This window comes from Tenrec ecaudatus, unplaced genomic scaffold (genome assembly GCF_050624435.1).
Source record: "Tenrec ecaudatus isolate mTenEca1 unplaced genomic scaffold, mTenEca1.hap1 Scaffold_86, whole genome shotgun sequence".
Taxonomy (NCBI): Eukaryota; Metazoa; Chordata; class Mammalia; order Afrosoricida; family Tenrecidae; genus Tenrec; species Tenrec ecaudatus.
The window spans coordinates 142,634-169,875 of record NW_027459695.1 but is presented as its reverse complement, the minus strand read 5'-3'; the positions used below and the strand labels follow the sequence as shown (position 1 = coordinate 169,875).

Sequence of the window (27,242 nt, the reverse complement as noted above, 5' to 3'; positions counted from 1 at the left end):
GATAAGGAGAACTGATAGGAAGAGGTCAGTATCATTTAAATCGATTATGAGATGGAATCATTTTAATAAAGGGTAAGACCAGACAGTGGTTTTGACTCTGTCTTGGGGGTAGGGGGAAAGTAAAGGGTATCATGAGAGGGACAAGGGGTAGGGTCAGAGTGGAAAAGCAGAGAAAAATCTGAACGACTATCAAAAAAAGGTAGATACATGAAGCCAAGTTTAGGAGGATCTGAGTGAAACGTGACCCAATTTAAGACACGGTGCGGTATGCACAGGCACGGAGAGATCAGGAAAGAAATGCCTACAGCAGATGTAGGTTACATCAGAGTAGCTTAAAAGATTCAATTATCTAGAAGGAGGGATGTAACCATAAAAGGATCTTTTAGCATTCCTAAAATAAAATACATTAACAGTGCTCAAAGTTTGATAAAATAGCCCTGATTAAAAGAAAAACACCTCTCATTCACTGTATGGTCTTGAACAAGATGCTGAGCCTTTTCAGACCTCAGTGTCTCTCAACTGTAAGTATATGGGGTTATGAACAGAGAAGAAGAACATGTGTTGTTCTACAACTATTTATTGAACTCCTGCTGCATTTCAGATGGTGTGGGTGGTCATGAGCATCGAGGTGCAAAGCATGGGCCCTACCTTCAAAGACTATAGTTATAGAAGGGAAAAGGGGTGAAAACAAACAGTGAAAAACCATTTCTTCTACATACAAAATAAAAGTGGGTTCCAGATATATTTTGACTACACAGAGAAAGCAGTGGTTTTATATTCTTTGGCCTGGTGAAGGGCCAGGAAGGTGCCTGGGGTGATAGTTTGAGTTGTCTTTTTTAAGAGAATGAAAGAGAAAGGGATATTTTCGGCACACAGGGCTGGGTGGGCAGAGTAATGAAAATCAGAAACAAAATGGGATAAATGGTTGGGGATGAACAGAGAGAGAGAGAGAGAGAGAGAGAGAGAGAGAGAGAGAGAGAGAGAGAGAGAGAGAGAAAAGTTTTCAAGCATTTCTCATGGAAGTCTAGGAATCTAGAGGAGTGACTTTATCATATTCATGGGTAGAGACTTAACTGTGAATTAAGAGTGAGGAATAAAAAGAAAACAAGAGGCAAACAACATTTCTTAACTCCACACAAGGTTTACAATATGGACTGGAGCTTTGTGATCACAAAATATTGTTAGCAATTGTTTCGTTCAAATTTAATTCAATTTGGGGGTAACCAATGGAGATCAAACAAAATAATATACTTCATGTCTGAATTAAATAGAGATGTAAGGATAAGTCAAAAAGTATTACTATAAAATCATATAAGCAAAATTACTAAAATGTGAAGCTACTGCTTTTCAATAAACCTCCTAAGTCTATCCACTGCTGGTGGCAGTCTTTCTATCTCACCTTTACCCAAATAACTCATCCTTCTTCGATTTATACCTTCAAAGCAGAAGTTCTGTTGTTCTGAAGGGGCTCCTTAATAAAAAGAAGCCTGAAGTGGCAAGATCAGGGTGGTAAGGTGGATGTGGGAAAGTTGCCAAACAAAATTCCCAATAAAATAGAGCACACTTTGCTACCCCAGGAGAACTAGTACCCCTGTCCTGGCTGTCCCCACAGCACTCTCTACATTCATTGCTCTCTCTCCCACAGGACTCGGCTTTCCTGCTGACTTTCAAGCTAACTGAAATTGCCACATAAAACTAAATTCACAATTATGAGGTTTATTAGGGGCTTTACGAAGTTAAATTCATGTGAGAAATGCTCAGGATACTGGATTCATTCAGGACCGTTTCCTCTCTGCAGTGCCCATACTCAGCCCCTCTCTGGCCCTCAGCCTCTTGGTGGACCCCGGCCCTGCTCTGGCAATGATACAAAGCTCTTTTAGGCTGCCAATAAATGCCCGAAGAATCTGTCACCCACTCTAAGCCTCTCCCAGAAGTGACTCAGCTCTAGCGCCACGGGTCAACAAGCCAAGCTCCCTAAATTAGGTGCACAGAAGAACCCCACTTCATAAGCCAGCGTCCTGCCCCCAAACATTCAACCTTCCCTGCTCTGCAGTATGGGAAACCCACTAGTCTGTCTCATCATCCAGCCCCTGGTCTGGCTGCGGATCCTCTGCCACTCCTCTGGTGTCACGGCGGTCTCTTGGATCAAGTGCATGTGCAGGGACCTTAGGGTCCAAAGGACACACCCCTCTCCTGGCTTTTCTTTCTTCCTAGTAGTGATTCTCCCCAATGGTTTCTGAGATGGCTTGTTTTATACCCATTGGTATGGTAATCACGATTAACTTTATTAGCAATTACTTACAGCTGAATCATAATCCAATCAGTATTTCCCCCAACCTTATTATCCAGACTGATCGAGAAAATAAATTTCATTTCGTTGGAGGAAGCAAGAGTTGTCTGGAAGAACCAAAATTAAAGAACCAGAATTCACAGTCTTGCATTGTGAATGCAGTTTTCAGTATTTTAAAAACGTCTTCATAATGCATCCCTGTAATCGCCCTGTTTCCTTTGTGAGAAACCAATCAGGATCATTCCTTTAGAATCTCCCCAAACAACCACCATGACCTTCTGAGTTGACCTTTGTGACTGAATTTAATGGGCCCAGCAGATCGTCTCTGAAGTCGCTGCTTGGTTGGACCTCCCTTTTGACGGTACCCCAACGACAGACTGTGGCTGCCATCGAATCAGTTCCAACGCCTATGGACCTTACATACAAGCGAAGTCAGCATGGCCCGCTCCTGCGCCACCTTCTCACTGCTCTTGCGCTTGAATCCGCTGTCAGTCTGTCTTATTGATGCCTTTCATCTTTTCTCATGTCCTTTTCCAGAGAATGGTCTCTCCTGACAACACATCCAAAGTATCTGAGATCAAGTCTCACCACCCTTGCCTCTAAGAAGCATTCTCACTATACTTCTTCTAGGAAATATTTGTTTGTCCTTTGGCAATCAATAGTATTTGACAGATAAGTGATGATTAATGAGTAATAAGAGTATATCACTGCAATAATGTTTCTGCAGTCACCCACTCATCACAGAGACATGCTTACAAGTGTTTTATTTGGAATAAACTCATGTAAACTGAAACCCTACTATCGATTCTCTTGACTTGCCCGTAGATAGACATATATATATACATATATATTCATGTATGTATAAAAATAACCAAATAAATGAAATGTATTCCTTCTTAGATATTTGAAATAATACCTTATTCCAAAATATATTTTCTAAATGTAAATTAAATCTAATCACTATGAAACACTGAATGTTTTTAAAGCCCATAATGTTCTCTTACGTAATATAGGTACTTTTCTAATCCATGGTTTCTGATCAATAAAAACATTGGATTAAATTATTCAACAATGTAATCTAAACCTAATTGTTTACTGACTGTTTACTGTACGAGAGGGGCTGTATTAGTACTAAAAGGCTACAGAAACAAATATAACTACAATCTTTTTCTTGCCTCTAAGAAACTCCCTGTAGGTAAAGAACAGTGGACCGGTGTACAATCAGTTAACATCATGTGACACATGCAAGGTTATTAGCATAAAGAAACTATAATGATGTAGCGATTAGAGAGAAATTTAAGGGTAAAATGTTTTTTCTGGACTTATGCTCTTGTTAATTTCACATCAGTTAATTCATCTATTTGGGAGAAAAGATGAGGCTTTCTACTCCTGTACCGACTACTCAGTCTCAGAAACTCACAGGAGCAGCTTCACCCTGTCCTATAGGCCCACTATGACTCGATGGCACTAAGTGAATACACCATAAAGAAATAAGATGTAATATGCCATCTATGTTTCATTTCTATGAAAATCTATCTTATCATAAGAACAAGATTAAAAAGGTTTCTCAGTTCAAAAGTTCGCCGCATGTATCATTACTAACATGAACCCCAGAACTATACAACGTTAAAATAAAACAGACAGGTACACACACACAGCTGAGCTTTCCACTCTTATTCTTCATGATTTATTCATGTCATGACAAAGGTGAAAGTAGAAGAATATGATCAAGAATTCAAACTAGAGGAAAATGTATTGAAGAATAAAATCTACTAGGTTTCATTCATGCTTCACAGTGACATGGTATCTAGTTAACTTTTCAATTACCATAAGTAAACACATAATATAAATGCATATTTCTGAAATTTAGAAATTATTTGGATCCCAAGTGTGCTATGATATTAAAAGAACCTAACTAATTTATATTTTATAGATAACTTAAACATACTTGTAGATAAAGTAAGACTAAAAAATAGCTATTGAAAATAATTTCTGATTCTATATAACAATGTATATAAAAATTAACATTTCAAAATTCAGTTAAAATAAGACACCTGAGAAAATGAAATACATTATTTTCATGTATAGGTTATAGAAACACAATATTTATATTGAAGTCAAACTTGTATAAGCAAATACATATACACTGGGCATTAAAAATAAATTTTGAAGCAATCATTTTTAATGTGTTCAATGCAATAAACACAAGGTTTGCTTCTGTATTTGTAGACAAATTTTTCAGAGAAAATAGTACATGAACAGAAACTTCAGGAAGCTCTCTTATGACACTACACTATGCCAGGATCTCAGTAATAAGCTCCTTCGGAACTCAAGGAACCATGCTATCACCTATTATCCCCTCTGCCACCCAGGGTCACTTAAGGCCTTGGACATAGGCTGGGGCAGTTCATCTACGTCCTATAAGAGCACCAGGAGTCAAATTTGACTTGTGGACAAGAAATGAGTTTGTGTTCTTCTGTTGTATAGTAACTATCTGAAATAAGTATGGGGTTCTTTTAACTGTCGATCACTTTTCATCTACTGCAAAGCCATAAGTTTGCTAATGTGTCTGAATCAACGTATGAACTGAGAAAGCAACTCTATTTCTATAAGAATGTCCTGAGCAACTTTATCAGCGACTTAAGTGACTCCTGGCTCACGACTTTAGGAGCTGCTGGCTTGACAGCAATGAACAGCAGCACGCTCTCAAACAAGAGAACGTGGGTCACATGGTGGGTCCCTTCAGCAACCACATCCTGCAGCTGTTGTGTGTCCTTTGTAATTTTCAAGATCCCTGTGCCATACTTCCTAATAGTCAAGACCTGAAGCACCTCAGAGAAAATGCTAAGGTTGAACATTCACTGCACTGGATTATAAGCAATCAAATCCTGGAATTCCCAGACTTACTCAATCCTCTTAAAGCTACAGTGCAATATTGGCATGGCAGATGTTATCATCAATCCATCACTCAAGTTTTCATTAATTACGATAATCTTAGGTCTTTTACAATAATCATGAAGATGCTCCAAACACTGTCAATCATAGTAATAATTATGAACAGGTTTTCTAATTACATAGCTCATTCTGATTCTAGTGGCCCCAAAAATTACTGTGAACAATCACCATATGCTAAGTGTTTTCCTACAACCCTCTTAATTAACACAAGTAATTTAATTTCCCCTTATTTTTTGAGGATTTTATAACTTCTTCCTCTGTTTTGCTCCAAATACATGTCCAATATTGTTTCATGTATTTTTAATCTCTATATTATTTTTAGTCAAATAAATGCAGTCCTGATATAGACACGGGAACTAATGTTTTTCATAATTTATCTGATTATTTCATTTCATAATTATTGTTATTTTGTCCGATTTTATGATGAAGCCCTTCCTATGTGCTGTAGTTCGGGTGAAACGTTGAGACGTGATGGTAAACAAGACTGTCCCTGATATGGTGTAATCTCCCAGGGGAGTCTGTTTTCCTCTCCTGTAATACTTGTTATCATTAACTGCTAATGAGTCAGCTCACAGGTCTTGGAGGCCCCGGTCAAGGCATCAGTCTTTCGATGGCTGTTGGACTGTATTGTTGTGATCCCCAGAAGTTGTATTATAGGTCTTTCTTCCTAGTTCATCTTCATCTGCAATTTCTATAGAAGCAGTATAGCAGCATGTAAGCCTCCACAGACAGACTGATGGTGGCAGGACTGCGGTGCGTGGGCTGGGAGCTAACTCTGGGTCTGTTGGTTTGAAGATTCTACCACTGAGACACCAATGCCCCATCTTTTCACACAGACTCAAGCCTGCTGACTCTTCATTTCAGTGTGTCATTTCAGGATCCTGCCCAGATTTTTTAAGCTTCTGAGAGATATTACCTCTGACAAGATTCTCATCTTTCAATAATCCTATCTCTACTTTGACACTGAGAATATTATACTCTATCTCTATACTCAATTTTCTGACAGCCGATAAGACATTAAAATCAAATAAAATTTGGCAATCCTTTTAAGTCCTGGCACATGTATTCCTCACATCATCACAAGAAATCTGTGTCATTTTTCAGACACACATACTAAGCTAATCAAGGTACTCTAATATTGATTAGTAAAATGAAATTCATAGTATTGGTTAATGCCTACTAATTTTCTTAAACATATTTTAACACTGTTTCAATCTTAAAATCATTCAGTCTGAAAATTTACAAGGATAAGCTAAGCAACACTAACTTTTTTTTTCTTTTTTTACATTTTATTAGGGACTCATACAACTCTTATCACAATCCATACATATATATACATCAATTGTATAAAGCACATCCATACATTCCCTGCCCCAATCATTCTCAATGAATTTGCTCTCCACTTAAGCCCCTTGCTTCAGGTCCTCTTTTTTTTTTCCCTCCCTCCCCTTTCCCCCCTCCCTCATGTGCCCTTGGTAATTTATACATCGTTATTTTGTCATATCTTGCCCTATCCGGAGTCTCCCTTCCCCCCCTTCTCTGCTGTCCCTCTCCCAGGGAGGAGGTCACATGTGGATCCTTGTAATCAGTTCCCCCTTTCCAACCCACTCACCCTACACTCTCCCAGCATCGCCCCTCACACCCTTGGTCCTGAAGGTATCATCCACCCTGGATTCCCTGTGCCTCCAGCCCTCATATGTACCCGTGTACAACCTCTGCCCTATCCAGCCCTGCCAGGTAGAATTCGGATCATGGTAGTTGGGGGGAGGAAGCATCCAGGATCTGGGGGAAAGCTGTGTTCTTCATCGGTACTACCTCGCACCCTAATTAACCCATCTCCTCTCCTAAACCCCTCTATGAGGGGATCTCCATTGGCTGACACTTGGGCCTTGGGTCTCCACTCTGCACTTCCCCCTTCATTTAATATGGTATATATATACATATACATATACATATATACATATACACACATATACACATACATACACACACATATCTTTTTTTTTTTTTTTTTGCATGATGCCTTATACCTGGTTCCTTGGCACCTCGTGATCGCACTGGCCGGTGTGCTTCTTCCATGTGGGCTTTTTTGCTTCTGAGCTAGTTGGCCGCTTGTTAACCTTTAAGCCTTTAAGACCCCAGACACTATCTCTTTTGATAACCGGGCACCATCAGCTTTCTTCACCACATTTGCTTATGCACCCATTTGTGTTCAGCGATCCTATCATGGAGGTGTGCAGTCAATGATATGATTTTTTGTTCTTTGATGCCTGGTAACTGATCCCTTCGGGACCACTCGATCACACAGGCTGGTGTGTTCTTCCATGAAGACTTTGTTGCTTCTGAGCTAGATGGCTGCTTGTTTATCTTCAAGCCTTTAAGACCCCAGTCACTATCTCTTTTGATAGCCGGGCACCATCAGCTTTCTTCACCACATTTACTTGTTCACCCACTTTGGCTCCAGCCGTTGTGTCGGGAGAGTGAGCATCATAGAGTTCCAATTTAATAAAAGAAGGTATTCATGCATTGAGGGAGGCAACACTAACTTTTTTAGAATATGAACCAAATTGCTAATTTATTCTGTATTATTTTAATTTATGATATAAATAGCAATTCAAGTAACTTGAATTCTGTAACAAATTCTTATTGACTTGATGAGTAGTTTCATGAAATACTCTCATTTTTACACTTTAATTTCAATATTTAGTGATATAACTGGGCAGTTCATCAAATACCTGCCCTGATCACATGCTATCAGATCACAGAAGACTTTATCATCTCAGTGAAATTAAAAATTATTTCTTTTTCTGATTTGAAGGTTTAGTAATGTACAACAACTACTCCAGCCCCGAGGAGCATACAGAACAGAGAATCTCAGGCCCAGAAAATTACCCAATTCAGAAATAGTTTTCATTTTTATTTCCCCACCAAATAAATATTACCTTATTTTATAAAGCAAGCTATCATATCCATAAACTGATTATTGAATTAGTTGAGGACAATTCCCTATATGGAATATAAACTCTGAATTATCAATCCATTTGTATTGTATAGAAATATTAAATTATCAACATTTCAGAATTATTCAGGAATAGAAGAGACATATTCAAAATATATGTGAAGATCCTCTTTTTTCTGCTCGTCTCATAAATTTTAATAAATGATTCATAAAATTCTCCATCACAAAACATTCTTGGGCTCTATGTGCAGTAAAACTGTACGTCTGCTTCTCACAGTAACAATGGTATTGGTAATAATGATAGGGAAACACTCTTAATGTTTATCTTTAAAATTACCATATGACTGAAGCAGTACAGGGATTTTAAATATATAAAGAACATTTTGGAGATGGATAAATAAGATTACATTGTTAGTATGTGAAAGAGAACCAAAATTTGAATCTATGGGCCAGTGTTGGTGATTGTTGGATGCTATTGAGTCAGTTCCCAAAAAAACCAAAATGGAAAATTCTTTGCCAGAGAGTTGATGCTGATTCATAACATAGGCCAGTCAATGCTAACTCATCCTGTAGGTTCGGAACTTCCCCCTTCACGTTTCTGAGGCTGTAACTGTTTACTGGAGTAGCAAGTCCAACTTCCACGATGTCATCGGGGCTCCTTTATAAATGGTAGGGTAGCCGAAAGATTCATCGAACTTCATTGTAAACATGTGTCAGGTTGTACTCCTTGTATTGATTTTAAGATTATATTAACTCCATTTGCTGATTTATTTAGAAAATAATGAAACTAAATTGATAAAATATAAATCACCTTTTGGGGTTTGTGTTAGTCTGGGTACTTTAGAGAAACAAATGCACAGAAATGCATGTATAAGAGAGTTTTATATAAAGGGGAAGTGAACATCAAGAAAACCTCCCAACCCAGTGCTGCCCAAGCCCACAAATCCAACATTAGCCCATATGTCTGACACCAATCCACAAAGTCCTCCATCTCACAAAACACACACTATGATGCCGACTGCAGGAGGAAAGTCGAATCAGTGAACGTGTAAACATCTCAGCGCTGGCAGGGGTCTCCACACAGCTGCTCCAGCACCCAGGGCTGCATCGGGGTAGGCCCATGTGGCTTCTCCTCAAGAATGTCTTGCAGGAAGTGAGCCTGGCCAGCTGAAGTAGGGAACTGGCTAAGGTAACTGCACCCTGATCTGACCATCAGAAAACAAGAGACCTGAGAATTAGAAAGGCGAGGCTCACTGAGCCATTTATCTTTCTGTCCTTTAATGGAGCCCACATGTGTTTGTCAGCCAGGTTGGCACAGTAAACTAACTACCTCAGGGTTCATGGATGCAGACCCCAAACCCACTCCCATCGAGTTGATTTTGACTTATAGTGACTACCTGACCTAGGATGTCGACCTGACCTTTAGTGTTTCCAGGAATTGAAATCTTTATGGGAGCAGAGCGCCTCATCTTTCTTTTGAGGCGCAGTCCAGTGTGTAACCAACTCTGTCACCAGGGATCCTTCATGGATGCAGAGAGATACCTAAAGGGTGTAAAGCATGGTGGTTTGGAATCATATAATACACTTCACACTCTTGAGAAAAGCAACAATAGAGAAGACGTGTACTCTCAAAGGATCGGTTTAGTAAATTATCTTTCTTCGGGATAAGTGAATACATGCCATGTGTTTTGTGTTATATAGTAAATGTTTCCTATTCTTTAATGGTAAAATTCTTTCATTATTAATGGATGACAAATACATCTCTTTTTCCCCCCTTTCTCTTCACAAAGATCTTGTGATAGTTTCTTTGTGTGCCAAAAAGGAACCTGTAGGAAGATGTGGGTGGAGGATAGCCTGTCAATCAGGTTTCAGCTTGATGACCTCCTTAGGAGGTGAGACCAAGATCAATGGCTCTCTGGAGGCAGGCCTCTCTCCCTCTCTCCCAGGTGCTTGAACCAGCCAGTGAGCTGCCTGAGCTGCCTGCCCCATCTCAACAGGTGTGCTGTGGTAGCTTAGCTGTGGGATGTGCAAAGCTCTGCTCCACCTGGTGGACCTTGTAACTGTGCTGCTCCACCTTGCTCTGTCTGCAACCTGCGGGCTGACTCCGCTTGTCTTGCCATCACTGCATACACTGCAACAACTGCCAGCTACATCGTATCACTACACCTCCAGGCTCCACCGAGACCTGCTTTGCTTCCCTGAGCTACCTGCCTCTGCTCCACCTCACTACTTCCTCATCCTACTGTCTGCTTCGTTGGCCTTGGGCTAGTGACCATGTAAATTGGAGTATCTTTTATATTAAATGTCCCATGAAAGTGAGTTGGCCTGAGATCTCTGTGTTGCTGTGCAGACTACTTTGCTGCTAATTTGTTTCACTCTATAAATTACTATCTCTGTATCGACCTATCATCTGTAATCATAAGCGCCCTGGTTTGGTTTCTGTAGAAAGCCCTGCATAACATATTAACGTAGAGCTCTTCTTTATTTTGACTGATGACCTTTCTCTGGTGTCATCTGCGCAGTGGTAAAGTAATCTTATGAAAATTAAAAGCAAAACAAGCCCAGTTTCACTAGTTTAGACATGGCATTGTGTTGTAAGGGTTTTTAGATCGCATAGCTGCCTGGCTAAATATGAGTGATAATTACAAATTCATTATTTTTTAGGTATCTTTTTAATCCCCAGTGTTCATTGTTGGTTGTGTGTCATTATAGGTTTTGTAAGACAAATTATTTTTAACTAACATGGAAACATGCTAAATGATATATGATGCTGAACAATTATTATAGGGAGATGTACACTGCTATCAGAGATGGTGACCAGGAGAACAGCATAATCCACTGTAATAAAGATATGCTTAAAGGCACGGATATCTGACAGAACACTTCATAGTTTTGGCATCTCTTTTTGGTGTTATCAAAATTTTAGTTTATCAAATGATTATATATGTGTGTATATATATATTTAGCAAGTTGGCATATTTTGCTTACCTACTGCTCTTATTTGAAAAAGGAATAACTAGAGTAACTTTCCCTACAATATTATAAAATTATATAAGGGGTATCCTTGCATTACTATTCAGCTTCACGTTCATTAATGGTCTTCTAACTGGGAAATATATGATTTTTCCCCATTTAGTACTTGGTTTTAAAAGTCCTCAGGACATACAGAAAGACCTTGACACCCAAAATGCCTTAAAACGGTTCTCTGTGAAAATTCCTTATTCTGAAAGGAATGCTTATTTATCTTTTATCTCTAGTTTCAAAACTCAAAACAGTATTTTCTAAAATGAATTCATGTTTTTTAAAAATCATTGACTAAGAACATATATAAAATTCTTTTTAAAATTTTAATAAGTCATTTTATTAGGGGCTCTTATAGCTCTTATATCCATATATCAAATGTATCAAGCATATTTGTACACATGTTGCCATCATCATTTCCAAAACATTTTCTTTCTACCCGAGCCCTTGGTATCAGCCCTTTTTTATCCTCCCTCCAACCCTTATGGACCCTTGATAATGTATAAATTATTTGTATTTTCATATTTTACACTGTCTGCTGTCTCCCTTCACCTACTTTTCTGGTGTCCATCCCCCTAGGAGGGGTTATATGTCGATCATTGTGTTCAATTATCCCTTTCTCCCCCCACCTTTCCCCTACCCTCATGGTATCACTATTCTCGTTATTGGTCCTGAAGGGTTATCAATGCTGGATTCCCTGTGTTGAGAGTTCTCATCTGAACCCGTGTACATACTCTGGCCTAGCCAGATTTGTAAGGTAGAACTAACTTGAAGGTTTGTTTTAAATTTGAAAAATTCAAATAAAAATTTGAGGAAATGAAACTAAAACAAACCTCCAAAGCACATACCTGGATTTATAGGGAGGAAAACAGGTGTGAATACTAATAACCAATGTTTATTTTCTCTTTCCTGTCTAACATGTCTTGCCTAAAAGAGCTATTCTGCCATTTGAAGCAATAAATAAAGAAGACTTACAGTCCCAAGACTTAAATGACACACCTTGATAACCTCCAAGCTCTTCAAAAGCCACTAAAAACCAAACGGAAGCCCAAAGTCCTAGTTTTTGTAAAGGAAATAAAGGTGTAAATAAACCTTACCGTGTGAATGAATTACTTATTCTTCACTGATGTATTATTACACTCATAAATCAATTTTTCTTTTATTTGCCACTAAGCTTCAAACCCAATTAATACACTTCAACAATTAACACCTGTATATCCTGATACAGTCTTGCTTCTGATTGATGCCCTTTGCATGGCCACTAGTGAGTCAGCATCACATTTGACTTAAACATATAGAATTAACCTTATAATAAGAAAGCAAGCATACATAAAATTTGTTTATATATTAGTTACACTAACAGCTATTTTAATACACAAGTATAACAAGTGAAATATCGAAATATGATTTTTCTACTCATTTCTTTGTAACTCCTGCCAAATGATTGTATGGTACTATGCACATAGGGTGTACACAACACTAAGTGAGAGGATTGGTCAGTTTTCTTTACCACGTCCTCACCCCCGCGCATGAGCATAAGGAGCTGCAGGAACTGCCTTGCTCTTCCACGTCCTCTTCTCTGGGCTCTGTGCCTGACCCAAGGGCTGCTCTACGTTGACCGCCCAAATCTGAGAGGTGACGGGCACTGCCGTGTTTGCAGCTCCCATGGGCTCATGCGCCTCCGCACCCACCTGCCTGTGATCTTTCTGCTGCACCAGCCTGCAGCAGCAGCTTGAAGTTACGTGAGTCTGAAGAGGGACTTATGGACCGGCATCATGGACTGGAGTTCAACTGTGCCGGGATACAATTACTTGAGATACAATTCTTTCTTACACAGAAATGAGTTTCACTGGGTTTGTTCTCTAGAACACCCAGCCTAACTCATTATGGTCCAGTCATGGGACCATAAATCATAAGATGCACAGCGGAGATTCTCTGACCTCTGCCTTATGGGATTGGATTTTTCTTCCTGGGACAGCTGGAGAAAGTCGGATATAGCCACGTGCTTTGCTTGGCTGTTATCTATCAAGGACATGGGAAGTGACATTTTTGATTCTTATAAGCTGGACTTGGTTATTTCTACTGTAATGGTGAAAATAAGTGCAGAGGATGTTAAATTTGTGTTCAGGGGGCAAATATTCTTCTAGGACTTTTCTATAGTGACAGAAGGCCCAAGCCTGGTTTGGTCTTGCCTGAGGCCTATGGTCTTATTGTATCTGAATCAGACAGTTAACTAAGAAAGTATTGGATTTGACTGCTTTAAGAATTATGTTTAAGATGTGACTGTACTGGGATTATGTTGTTTTCCCTACTTATTGACATAATATTTGGCAGAAATGAAGGTTGAATTTAATGATCACAGAGACTTTCTAAGCTCACTGGCTTCTTGTACAGTTGGATCTGTGAAATGGGAATTAGGAATGGCTTGCATGGAAGGTTTAGCAAAGCTAAGCCCCACTCAGTGCTTTGAGTGGCAACTGGTTTGCATTTTGAAAGAATTACAAAGAGAGACAATTGCTGGGAGACAAGAAAAACAGGTGTCTTTGCCTTTTTGAATTGTGCTCCAGCAGCTTGTGCCTAAGCTGGGAACCAGGAAGAAAAGCTCCCTCTAGGATTGAAGGTCACAAAGCATCTGTGGGCAGCCAAAAATGCTTGCTAGGTGACCACCTGGATCCACTTGGTGAATTGAAGTGGAGGAAATGCAGCAACAGAGAGACATGTTGAGTTTGGACACTGATACTTTAGACTTGGTGTACAAGACTTAGAGGCCAGATGAAACAGATAAAACTGAAGTTTGAAGAGTTTTTGCAAAGTCTATGTTGATGGCATGACAGTGCTATGGAGCTAGAGTTGTAGAGACTTTGTGAAGGGCCATTGTTCTGAAGAAGAGGGAGTTCTGTGGGGAACTCCGTAGCTTACTGTGTACCCACTGACCTAGCTAGGAATGGCTAGTACTGAAGTGACCAGAACTCAACCAGATGAAGAGAAGTGATTTGACCTTGTGAGCTGGTTCACTTTGCCTGCTGACTGGATGGAAGACCAATGTCGACTTGACTTCCCTTCTGTTTGAAAATTCATAAGGTTTCCACTGGAAGGAATATTCCTCACATCAAAGATCAAGCTTGTTTACTCTGAGCACTAGAGCACCAGAGAAATAGGCAGTTTAGAAGCAGAGTTCCCAAAATAGGGGAGATAAAGGCATGAAGTGGCTGGCTTACAAAGTGTCAGAGGTGGGGGAACATATGAATAGGATTATGGAATTGAGGTGTGGGTGTCAGAAAGCTGTAATCATTAGGCAGAGGATAGTTTTGCTTAATTCACCTATAGAATATAAGGCTGTGTTAGTCCAGGTAGACTAGAGAAGCAAATTCACAAACATGCATATGCATATGAGGTTTACATACAAGAGCAGTTAAATATTGAGAAAACATTATAGCCCAGTCCAGATCAAGTCCATAAGTCTGGCATTAGCCCATATGTGTGATACCAATATATAAATTGCTCTTCAGATGAAACCAATGCAGGGACAGGAAGATCATAAGCCAGTAGGTGGGAAGTCGTATGAATCCGGTGGCACTGCAAGCATCTCAGCGCTGGCAGGGGTCTTCACAGGGCTTCCCCAGCACCCAGGGCTGCATCAAGTAGGTCCATGTGACTTCTCCTCAGGGATGTCCCCCAGGGAGTCAGCCTTTTCAGTAGAGCATTTCCGAGGGAGTGAGGAGAGGGAGGAAAAATGTCTCCCGTCTCTAAGGAGGAAAATATCAGAATTCCCAGAATTCTCAGAAGGCCATGCCCACACAGAGGCCTCACTGGCTGCGACCTGATTGCCAGACTAGACTGTACGCCTTCACTCTTAGTCCTGGCAGGTCCAAAATTGGCACCAGATTATGTAACTACCACAAGGGCTTAAGTAGGGCTGGTGTATTTTCAGTAGTACCTCTGTTAGTTGTATCATATTAGGTACAAATAAAGTCAATGTTATCTCTGTTTTGAAATTATTTATGGCTAAAAACATCTGTAAAGGTGTCAAATTGACAAGTGATGGCCTGTGGTGATTGGATTATTTTATGCCAACTATACACTCTGAACTAGGGGTGGAGTCTGACCTATCAAATGTCAGTTATGATACCTCGTTGGCGATGTGGCCTTTTGTATGAGTAAGGGGCTCTGAAAACTGCCTCCCTCTCATCACTTGGCCTTCCTCCTCTTTAGGAGTTCCCTGGGCTGCTGCGTCTACCTCCAAAGGTGGCCCCATATGGGCCGCTTTACCCTGAGGACTATTGGCACCCTGATGTTTCCAGCAACCTTGGATCCACACAACTCTGCTTCCAGCAGCCTGTGATTTTCACCATTCTGTGTCACCAGTATGAACCTATGTGAGTATGATGAGGGACTTATAAACTACAATCTCAGTTATGGACTGAAGTTGGACTTGGGTGGCATGCCTTCTTTTGACAACATAAGATTACTTGTTGATATAAGCTCTTTCTTATACATATATGTGTGGGAAACAGAACCGGGAAGAGAGTATTCACGAATAAATTTTCTATGATTATGTATTAAGGAGTCTGGGAGGCTGGGGCTCCCTTCGAGAGACACCTTCACATTCATGGGTTGGAGATACATTCCTGTCAGTTTCATAAGTAAAAGTTATTCCCCAGGACGCTCCCATAATAATGTCAATCTTAAGGAGCTTGCATGCACATGCTTGTTATTATAATATATGCTTGAAAGTCAACTGCTTGAAAGCGATCTGCCTGAAGGTTGTCTGCCATCAAAAGCAATCAGACCCTAATGTCGGTCCCATGCTAAGAATAGGGTCCGCTCCCTTTTGTAAGGATCATAAATTGTTCCCCTGGAGAAGAGTTCAAAGACACCTGTGGTCAAGCCAGCTCAGAGATGACTAAGGTTCGGCTGCCATCTTGACTCTAGCATCTACTCATCTTGTTATGTATGCGCCGTCCTGTCACATGTATGCCTTTAGGATCTCCCCTTTCTAGTGTATGTATACCCCTAGCTCGTCCTCCTCTTGTTACACGTATGTCTCTAAATATAACGACTTCCTATTATGTATGTGCTTACTGTGGCTTCTTTGCCCGAAATTATGTAAGGCTGGAGAAGGTACAGTACTGCCTCATCTGGGTCTGATCTCCAATGGAAAAGGTGAGCCCATGCATGCCTTGCCCCGTGTCTCTCTAATTTACCCCTCAATCACACAACTGCCCCTTAAGACGCATCCAGATGTGGGCCTGGATCTCACATACGAGTCACTGGATTTGCTTCTCTAGACAACTCAGCTTAACACAGTGGGAGAAAGAGGATGGACCATGTTGGGAGGCATGTCTGACTCTGGGCAGTAAGAAAACCAGAGGTCAAATATGACCACCCCCCCCATGCTCTTTATTATAACAGGCACCTGCTTAAACTGTTTCTTTGATAACTGTAAGTTCTTTCATGAAATTCTTAATATCTATTATTACCATTAGTTAGAATCTGACCCTTGGTCCTGCTTCCAAACACTAAGAATCCTTTGAATTGTTCTTATTTGTACACTTTCTGAGTCCTGGTGTAACCCTCGCTGTGTTGGACACATGCACCTTGGGATTCCCTCTGCGTTTACTGTGAATCCGGCTAAAGCACCTCCGCTACATAGCTTCCTTTCATGGCATTAGCTGCTGTTCTCAGCACAGCTAGTACGCCCTGGTTTACTTCCTTTGTTTTTGTTACAGGTCCATTATCCACCAACGCCGAAAACTGTCCACTAACGCTCCGAAAAAGCAAACTTTTCTTACAGAATAGGGACTTATGGATCCCTGATGCCTCTCAAAGGGGGAGAATACTTATTGTCTTATTTTTCCTATTCTTTAAAATGAAATACCTATTTTCAGTGGTTAAATAATTGCTTCCAAATGGGAGAGGGGAGAAAAGTTGTAAGGGGAAAACTCATTCCCACATTTGGGAGACTGACCTCAAGAGATCCAGGCAAGTTCTCTAACTTTCCTCAATTCTTTCTATGCAAATTCCACTCTTAGGCTTCTGAACAGAATCAACATGACTACAGACTCTGGCACTAGCTCTGAGAAGACTTTGAAGCTTTCACATTTATGTATGTGCTATGTACGTATTTGTCATTTGAAAATAAAATATCCCCAAAAGTAGCAAAGGATTGAATCACTTTCGAATTGACTGTTTTTTTTTAGGATTAAAGTATAATGTGGGTTCTGATCACAATAGATAGGCACAACTATATAGAAAACTGTACTTGGTATTCTATACTTCTAATGTAAACTTCTAAAATAAACATTTCACAAACACCGTGTCTCTCATCCCACAGCTCTGGTGAACAAGTAGATATTGAATGATAAATTACATGCAACAGCAATCATGTGCCAGCTATTGCCAGGATATACACTAAGAAACTGTGCGAAGATTACGGAAGTATTCCCTACATCAATAAGATTTCAGGACCAAACAACAGAACAAATGAAATGTTAACCAAGCTTTCTAATTTTCTATTCCCCACTTGCCAAATATTCAACAGAGTGCGTATTATTGCTCACAAGAATTATATCTCTACATTTAAACTAGAAAAACATGAACTCAATAAGTTTGTTTATGCCTATTTATGTTTGCCAATAATTTTCTTTACTTCTTTTTTAATGAAAATAAAATTACTTAAAAGGTGAGTGTAAATTTATTGTCATGCCTATTAAAGTTTCCTTTGTTGGTGCACATTACAAAGAAACTGACTCTACTGGCACCATTCATTTTTATTCTCTTACTTTTGCCCACATTAGAAATCACTGAGGACAATTAGCAAGGGTTTAATACATATATATATATTTTGTAATGTCCTAAGCAGTAAGCACCATGAAGTGAACTTCATGATTCGACATTATTTGTCACTCTGCCAATTTGTCTCTGTCAAAATCGAGGAAGAATAGCCAGTCTGCAGACCTTAATGAGTGTAAAACTCAACCTTATTATTGGATAAGGCTCTGTACCATGCCAATTCATGTAATAAAAGAACATAGGCCCAAGTAAAATGACTGTCATTGTAGAAGCATTCCTTTACAATGCCACCTTCAGGAGACTCAAGGACACACTGACAACAGAAAAACATGGACTATCCTAATTACAATGAAAGACTATCTAATATGCACAGGCCTCTGATGTAACGTGCATCAGCATCGGATCTATGAACAAAGAGTTAGTCACAGCCTTTATTTGTGCATCTTTTCATAGCCTCTTTCAGTTTCAAATGATAAAGACCCCTTGAAGACTAGCAATCACATGTTGTTTTAGTCTTTCTTTTTCATCCTTTGAGGAAACAATAAGATTTAATACAGCTGCTATCAACAGCAAACCATAAATTGATCCATCCAATAAAGTTGTCACTAACAGCCAACTCTGATAAAATAATGTCAAACAAAAAGACCACTTGCCCCTTGAAATGTACCCTTAGCCCTGAGCTAAGGAAGTTGCTTCTAATGATCTTGACAATTCTCTTTGATGAATGAAACATTATCTAAGGCTTATATTCCTATAGAGTACAGTAGTTTCTGTTGCCAGTAGAGAGAAGAATTGATTTGGTGAGATTGAGTCCTGATATAAAGTTGATAGAAATTATTTTGTAATCTAAACATAATTGATATAAATCTATAGAGTGTCAGAGTGGTCTACTAAGGTTGGAAATGTTAGCGAATTCTCTCTATAAAATCGATGCACGGTTCTAATGGAGCATTCATTTTCCAGGTCCAGGTTGCTTGCTCACATTTGTTTAGAAATTCAAACATTTCAAAGGCTCATAAGTCTTTTTATCTTCACAACAAACAAGCAAACAAACAGTGAGCTTAGTACATCAGTAACAGAGTCCAATTTTTCAAATGATAAGCGTGAGCCAGTGAGGTACAAATACTTAGAGAATGTCTCCCATTCATTGGCCCACCTTAAATCATATTTCATGAAATATCCAAAGTTGACTTCTTTGTTTATGAACCAAATAGTCACACATGTTGTGTTACAACTGTAAAAACTAATTATTTCTATGTTATAAATGGGCTCTGAAAACACACACACATCGTCAGATTTCTCTAATAGTTAAGCAGACAAAGCAACTATATACTAGCCTCGATCAATATGGAAGCTTTATTAAGAATACAAAATAATTTGAAGCTACTTTACCGATACTCTACAGAAGGTAGATAGACCAAAGAAACCTCTTTAATAAATTTAAATCGAATTTCAAGGCATGAGCCTTCATGCCTAAAAAGAATTAAAGTATTGTTTTGAAATTAAAAGTAAAAGAGGTCAGCTTCCTAATTTTTTTATTCCTGACATGGGCCTGACTTTTGGTTTTTCTATTTTAGTCTCAGCACTTGTGAAGCCTAAGCCGTGCATTTCTAGCGAAGCTTTTGTGCCTCTCACAACAGTATGAGTTACTGCTGACGCAGCTGTCTCTCCTATTCCTCTGCGTATTTCTTTCTCTCTTTTGCTGATGCCATTATGTAAAATATTGCTGGTACAGCCGTGAACCCACTTAGTACTCTCTCTTTTTTATATGGCTAACTTAAGACTTTCTCTAAAAGGAGATAATAGTATCTAAAAAGTCCATTTATTTAGGGCTCCTTCTTACAGATTGTGTGTGTTTAATACATTGGGAGCTCTCTATAAACCAAATAAGGCAAGCTACTGAAAAAAAGTGTCATCAAAAAGGAACGTATTTTAATTTTTATAATAGGAATGCAGAATTATCATCATAGGACTTGTTATTTCTCATGAATAAATGTCCTTAGTTTTATAAGGAAGTTTTCCATCTCACTGTAATGGTGTCCAGTTCTTAATGATAAAATGTAGATTTCAAAGACATATAGCTGATATCTTGATCACCACAGGTTTCTGCTCTTTCATTGCTTGACCTGTATTCTAAGAAGGGCAAAGTCTCACTTATGTTATTGAGACATGATTTTTTAAATACCCCTTACAAAAGAATGTTATCAGTGACCTATGTTGATAACAATGGGAAATGATGAAGAAATATTTTCTTTCAAAAATTTCTCAAAAACAAATTCAGTTATTTAACCTTAATCTTACTGTTCAATGATTATCAAGGATGGCATGTGTAATTCTGTTCATTATTTTTAATCTAAGAGGTACTCATCTTTTTCATAATTATGAATGGACAAGTTTTATTTCTTAATGAAGCGAAACCAACAAAAAAAGAAAAACCTTTATCAGTATGATTAACATATCATTTGTAATAAGGACATCTTTTAATATTGAAACATAATGAAATTTTAAATCAGTAATAATCCACAGCACAATAAAAATTAAATGAAAAGTATAAGCAAAGTTGGTTAAAAGTCATCAAAAAACCAAAAGGTACTTCTGTTAATGTTTCAATATCCTTAAACATTTAAGTTATAATATTTCATTTTTGTTAAAGAATACATAAAATAATATTTCTTGTGATTATTGATATTTTTGCATATATATGAAGAATTTTTAATTACCACCAGTATCATAATAAAATAATTCTTATAAGATTTTAACAAAATTCTTTATGTGTACACCCAGCTATACAAATCTAAGTAAACATACATTTATTCAAAGTAAACACCTTGCTTTTAGAAGACATGGGCAAAACTAAAGGAACATAATTAAAAGATATCAAAAGGGAATTACCATTGCAGCATTTCCTCTGAGGAATGTGTAAGGTCACATTATTTAATCAGCATGAGTTAGTTGAATTAATGGTAAAGAAGTTGCAACATGACTTTCATATTCCAGATTTCCCCTTGGTTTACATTATCTGAATATCACACTTGGAATAATGACTTGAAATTAGATAATCACCTATTCATCTTAGTTTATAATATCTAAAAAGGTATAAAAACTATATCACTTATGATGTATCACAGATAAAATTCTATCTTTTTAAGTTGGTTAAATTTCTGTACTTAGAAATTTTTACACATTACTACTTACAATAAATTAAAATGTTAAATGGCAAACCTCCATATATCCAGGGTGCAATTTAAAATCCTTTTACTTGATATAAGCACACTTAATGTTAATATTAATAATATTAATGGAAGCTTATATAAGATGGGAAAACTTACAAAATAAGGAATATACAAACCACATTATCTCCCCATTTTTCTTACAAATGTGCTTGAACATCACTACATAAAAAACAACCAACTCGACTTCAGGTTCAAATGTGTAAGTACCTTGCTGGAGTCTGAGCAAAATTTACACTGTTCTTCATAAGTAAAGTGAACGCATACTTACATGATTTAAGCTTACTGTTATGTTACATAAATATCTGAGCACAATGCACCAAATACTTCAGCTATGTTTTGTTTGTTTCATCACATGCAAGAAATAGTAAGGTCTCACATAGCCACATACTGAAATACAGTATACATTGAAAATATCACTTATCAATTACTTCTACCTTCTCTGTTGTGAAGGATGTTTTATCTGTATTATCAAATACCACAATGTTAAATATTTCCACTTGGATAAGATGTACTATTTCAAAATCAATGTATAATAAACAAATTGCTATTTCATTGCTAATACAAGGTAACTTTTTATATCACTATCATTTCTATAACTGGTTCCTTTATTACTAGATATGTATATTTTTCATGCATCGCTTGTATTTTCAAGCATGTTGGACCGTACCAATAGCCTGAAGCAACACCAGCTCAGCCTGGCACTGGGCTTCCATCTGACTCTGGAAGAGTGCACTTACCATGTTCCAGCCGGGGTACAGATAGTCTGTGCCAACAAATTCAAAGTAGTGAGCAAAGCCTTCCTTCAGCCACAAGTCTTCCCACCAAACAGGCGTCACAAGGTCACCAAACCACTGTCGTGACAAAATGAATTGATACAGATATACTTACAATATGGTCCAGAATTATTTCATCTAAAATTAAATATATCAAACTGTAATCATCATAACTGGAGTCATTCCCCATTGATTTTATGATCTTAAAATATGTGTGGCAAGACTGTATTGATTTATTCAACTGCTTCGTTATACTTGTCAAATACACATATATTTCAAAGAAGGATAAGAAAAATTATCAAGAAACACAAAAAGAATAGTTAATCTGAAGAAAAAAGTACAAATGAGAAAAAAAAAGTCAATGACAGTTGTCCTCGAATAGCTGAAGGTCTCTTATGTGGATGAGAAGAAGGATTGTTTCTGGTGGTCCCACAAAGGGTGAACCAGAACCAATGGATGAAAGTTCTGGTTAGTAGATGTCTGCTGAAAGACGCCTGAAGATAGAAACTACTGTCTCCAGAGATAGTGAACAACTCATCACAGAAGGTACCAAAGCATCACCTTCCAGTGGCAAGAAATATTCACAGGAGACACCAGCTGTGTGCCGGAATGAAGGAATATTAAGGTGCTCCACACCCAATTCTACATGATATTATTATAATGAGCAACTGAGGCATAACATTCCTCCATGTCCCTTCAAGAAAAATACTGCAATTTCTCTGGCCTCTGATCAAATCATGATGCATTATTCTGAGTCCCTTTAATAGTTCAACAAAAGGGTAAATAAATATCTTTCATTTTTCAAAAGTATACATATATATGTATGTGCTTTTTATTGCTGGAAAATATATATATGTATATATTCCATGAATTATCCTAAAGATTTTGCAATCCAGCAGTGAAAATTCAGACAGCTGACATTTTATTGGGGATGGTGTGAAATGAGAAAGGCAAAAATAAAGAAGCACATGAACCCTATCGTTTCAGATTGTGATAAAGCACGATAAAATATGATCAGGGGAGAAGGTCCCTTTAGATTGGAAAATAAAACCAAAAAAAAGATCCCTCTAACTAGGTGACATGTGAGCTCAGACTTTAATGACAGAAGGAACCAGCCATGAGAAAGCCATGGGGAAGAAGATTCCAGGCAGATGTAATGGTTGGTGCCATCACTGTGGTAGAAAAGAACTGTTTAGGAAACAAAAAAGCCAACGGGGCAACAATGCCGTAGGCCAGGCGAGCCAGGAGCATTCCACAGGAGCAAGGAAGAGGCGGGTTATAAACAGTCATTAAGAGTCACAATAAAGACTGCGATGACTGAACATTCCACTATCCAAAAGTAAGTATCATTTACCCAAGAAGATCTCTAAGAAAATAAAGTAAGAGAGTACCCTAAAGTTCTTGATCACAAAATATAAAGTTTTTAAAAATAATGTTTACTTTTAAAAATGCACGTTTTACCTTTAAAATACGTCTATTGTAAGAATCACAGGAACATGAGTATTTAGCGGGAATGAAGAATGGCAGAATGGCATAAAATATAAGTAGCAGTAATAGTTGAACATTTTTGGAGGTGTCTCCTATTTTCTGGTTTGTTCTTTCACAGTAAATAGCACAGCACCACTAAATGATCACAAGGAAGTTATGTAGACTATCGAATAAAGGGAATCCAGTTTAATGAGCCACTGAAGCATTAGCAGTGCGGCCTTACCGCTACAGAACTATGCTTCTAACCAGGAGCTCCAGGGGCAAAGTGAGTTACACGCTGGGTGGTTAACTCCAAGGTCAGCAGTTGGCACACTCCAGGTGAGAAAGATGGGGCTCTCGACCCCTGTAAAGATGTACAGACTTGGAAGCAGGGGCAGTTCTGCTCAGCGAGTTAGAGTAGACTTGACGGTAGGGAGTTTGTGCTTTGTTAATGCTTCTAATTTGTCATTCATAGGAACATTCAAGGAAAAAGTGCTTTTTCCTGCAAAGAATTTTATGCTTAGGTGAAAACTAGATTCTCCCCCATGAAAGAGAAGCCCTGGATATCTGAGCAATGGCACCTCAGATAAAGAGGCGCACATCCCCAACGTGACCAGGATGCCGGTACCAGCATCTCTCCATCACAACTTCACTGCAAAAGGCAAATATCTAAGGAAAGGATCCCGAGCTCCAGAATCGTTTGCCAGTTCATTTATTGGTACTTAGCATTTCACTTCTCACTGAAACCTTTTTGCACCCCACTCTTTAAGTTTTGATAGATTATATTTTTGGTGGATTATGATAAATTAGAATCATACTGCAGCATGATAAAATGCCTAATGTTTTCAGCTAAAGCCTGTACACAGTTGTGGTAATCAGGGCAATTATTACTTCTTACTAGAATGAGCGTATGTTTTTCGGTGTGTTTTTTTTTCCTTCAATAAATTCAGGATTCCATAAGCCCTGCAAAAGCTCGACGATTCTTTCCACTCATTGTAAGCAAGTGTATAAAATCAAAGTGAAATTAATTTTATCTTAGCTTCACTACAAAGTTGACTAATTTGCATATGAATTTCTAAACATGCCAAGGCAAAAAATATCAATCATTTGAGAACAAAGAGTCTACGGCTGAGTTAGTGAAAGACTTCCTAAATGTCTGTGTAATGGGGAAAAGGGAATAGCAAATTGATTTCAGCAAAAGCACATTTTGACACGTACACAAAATTCAGCTGCATCTTGCAGCAATGCAATAAATCATTGCTATCACTGCATTTACCATATACACACCCCAATAATCACAGAGGATAAAGCAGAGCTGACAAGGAACAGTGGCCCGAGAAGGACTCTACACAGGATGCCGAGTGGCAGAGCTGCCTCATGACTCAAGTCAACGGAATAAGAGTTGCTTTTTCAATATACTGTGTGTTTGTTTTGTTTGTGCTGCCATCCAGGGGAAAATGACTTATCTTCTAGGAAGAATTAAGCAGTCCTCAGTGGATAATTAAAACTTAATTAGAAGGATGATACTTTAGCTCCTAATCTATGTATCTGAAACCATTCTACATTCTCAATCGTTTGCACATTATACTTACACCTGATCTTTTTTTTTCTCATACCTGGTGACATATCTCATGAACAATGACCATGGTGACATCCAGCAAATAAGAAATAGATGACATACTGGGATCCAGTAGTATTCTTTGTTCCACAAAAATACTTAGTCCCCAGTTCTCCATAGCAGCATACGGATGCTTAGGCACAGCTAAAAGATCTAGAAACAGAATAAAACAGTTCCAAAGACTTTAATAAAAATACCAGTTTCTAAACCTGTATCCTAAAATAAATTCAGAAATCCTAATTAGAAGGGAGTATTGCTCTATTTTGGTCACTCTTTTTTTATTTCCTAAATTAACCTACCTGTCATGTCTGTATGACAGCAGAAATAGAGGCTATCCCTGTAAATTATGGTCAGATCCATTCATCACAGTTGCTTTTTAAACCCTAATGATATGGGTGGCTGGAAGTATTGGCACTATTACTGATCTCGTAAGTTGCAGGAACGTAGAGAAACCCAAGGCAATAGACATCCACAAAGTCAAATGCACTGGGTCTTCTAAAGAAAATACCGTATATGCTCGTGTATAAGCACAAAAAATGTGCTGAAAAACTGAGGTTCGGCTTATGCACGGGTCAGTGGTACCCCAGCGAGGTGTAACATCTCATGGGCGATTGTCGTTCCTCCACTGTTCATTTGAAGCCCCGCTGACACTGCAGGGCTTTGAATGTTTGTTTACTCACATCTAACCAATCAGAGGCGTCCTATGACGTGGATGGCTCCAATTCGCAGAAGCACCCGTAGTGATTCACTTATGTAGACAGTTGAACTGGTAAGGATGTGTCTGTGGCTGCGCTCTGTCTCTCCCCTCGGGTCTCTGTGTTAATTCACATCCTGCATTTCCCACCCTAGGCTTACACTCGAGTCAATCAGTTTTTCTGGTTTCCCAGGTAATAATTAGGTACTTCGGCTTATATTTGGGTCGGCTTATATTCTAGTATATACGGTATTTTCAATTCAGTACTGGGCATACTATGCTCTGACTTTCACTTCCATATTTCTCAAGGATAAACAAGTATTATCTATCAGTCTTAAAATGAGACTTGTCATTTTCTGATTGCTTACATTGATATCTCTTTCCAGGTTCTGTTTGAAGGAAACATGGCACTTAAGGATAGCCTGTAGAGGGTCATATGGCAGTGGACAGAGCGGCAAAGGACACCTGAGGCAGCCCAACACTTTAGCTGTTGCCCTGCCCTAAAATGAACCGGTACATGGTAGCAGTAAATCACGTAACTTCTTAAGACTGCAGACCCCTTACCTATTGCAATTGGCTTATTTGCCTTAATCATCCCTCTAACTCTCTCCAGCTTCAAAAGTCTTTGATTAGATGATTCTAAGATCTGCGTTTAATTTTAAATCACAGAAGTGTGATCAACTTTTGGGTGAAGATGGCACAATAACCTATGCTTTGATGTGCTTCCTCTGCTCCAGACATCTAGAGGTATAAATAAAAGATTAAAAGAGAAAACCAAAAACACCTCCGGACTCAAAAATAAATCTCTCCATGGATCAGAAATGGTACAGACACACAAAATGGTGATTGCTGCGAAGCCACAGGCCTGTGGGGTTCTGGCGACAGAAGCAGGCAGTAGTAGCTGGGCATTGGCTATGACAGGCTGTACCCGAGCCGAGGGAACCTAAGCCAAGCTGATGGTTGGATGGCATGAGTTGAGGTAGGGTATACATTCATGAAAATGGGCTGAAAGAAGCTGTGCCTACGGCTTTCTGGGAATGCTGAAGAGTGACAGGATAGGGGTTTGAACCCAGGCAGCTTGCCTCCAGCACCTCTACTTTTAATCACAATCCTATCGTTTTCTCGGTCTCTGGCTCCGAAGTTTCATCTCTTGATACATTTCTTGTAACTCTCTAAAATGCCACGGAAAACTTTACAAGAATGCCCCACTCTAGTACTCACTGGGAGCAGGAATATGAGAAACTAAATGCCTCTGCCCAGGATAATGGACAAAGAAACTATGAAATCACCATGTACAAGAGCATTATACAACAATTGAAATGAATTATCCTACCACTATATTCTAGCCAGTACTCTCCCTAGCAACAGTGATAATTTAAAAAACACTTAAAATTATTGTTTTTTGTTTTTAATTGCAGTCAACTCAGATTCAATTCAGAG

At 38.6% G+C, this 27,242-nt stretch overlaps 1 protein-coding gene across 5 annotated transcripts in view; it reads right to left on the bottom strand.

Annotated features, from left to right (window-relative positions):
- LOC142436914 (thyrotropin-releasing hormone-degrading ectoenzyme-like) overlaps positions 1-27,242 on the bottom strand; it is a 337,115-nt gene that overhangs the window by 202,980 nt on the left and 106,893 nt on the right. For 4 of the 5 annotated variants that reach the window (XM_075540257.1, XM_075540255.1, XM_075540258.1 and 1 more), the window contains exons 3-4: positions 25,107-25,261; positions 21,988-22,101 (exon numbers count right to left, since the gene is read on the bottom strand). In XM_075540257.1, coding sequence (XP_075396372.1) covers positions 21,988-22,101; positions 25,107-25,261 — 269 coding nt within the window. The remainder of the gene's footprint in view (positions 1-21,987; positions 22,102-25,106; positions 25,262-27,242) is intronic. The other variant, XM_075540259.1, reaches the window with a different exon arrangement.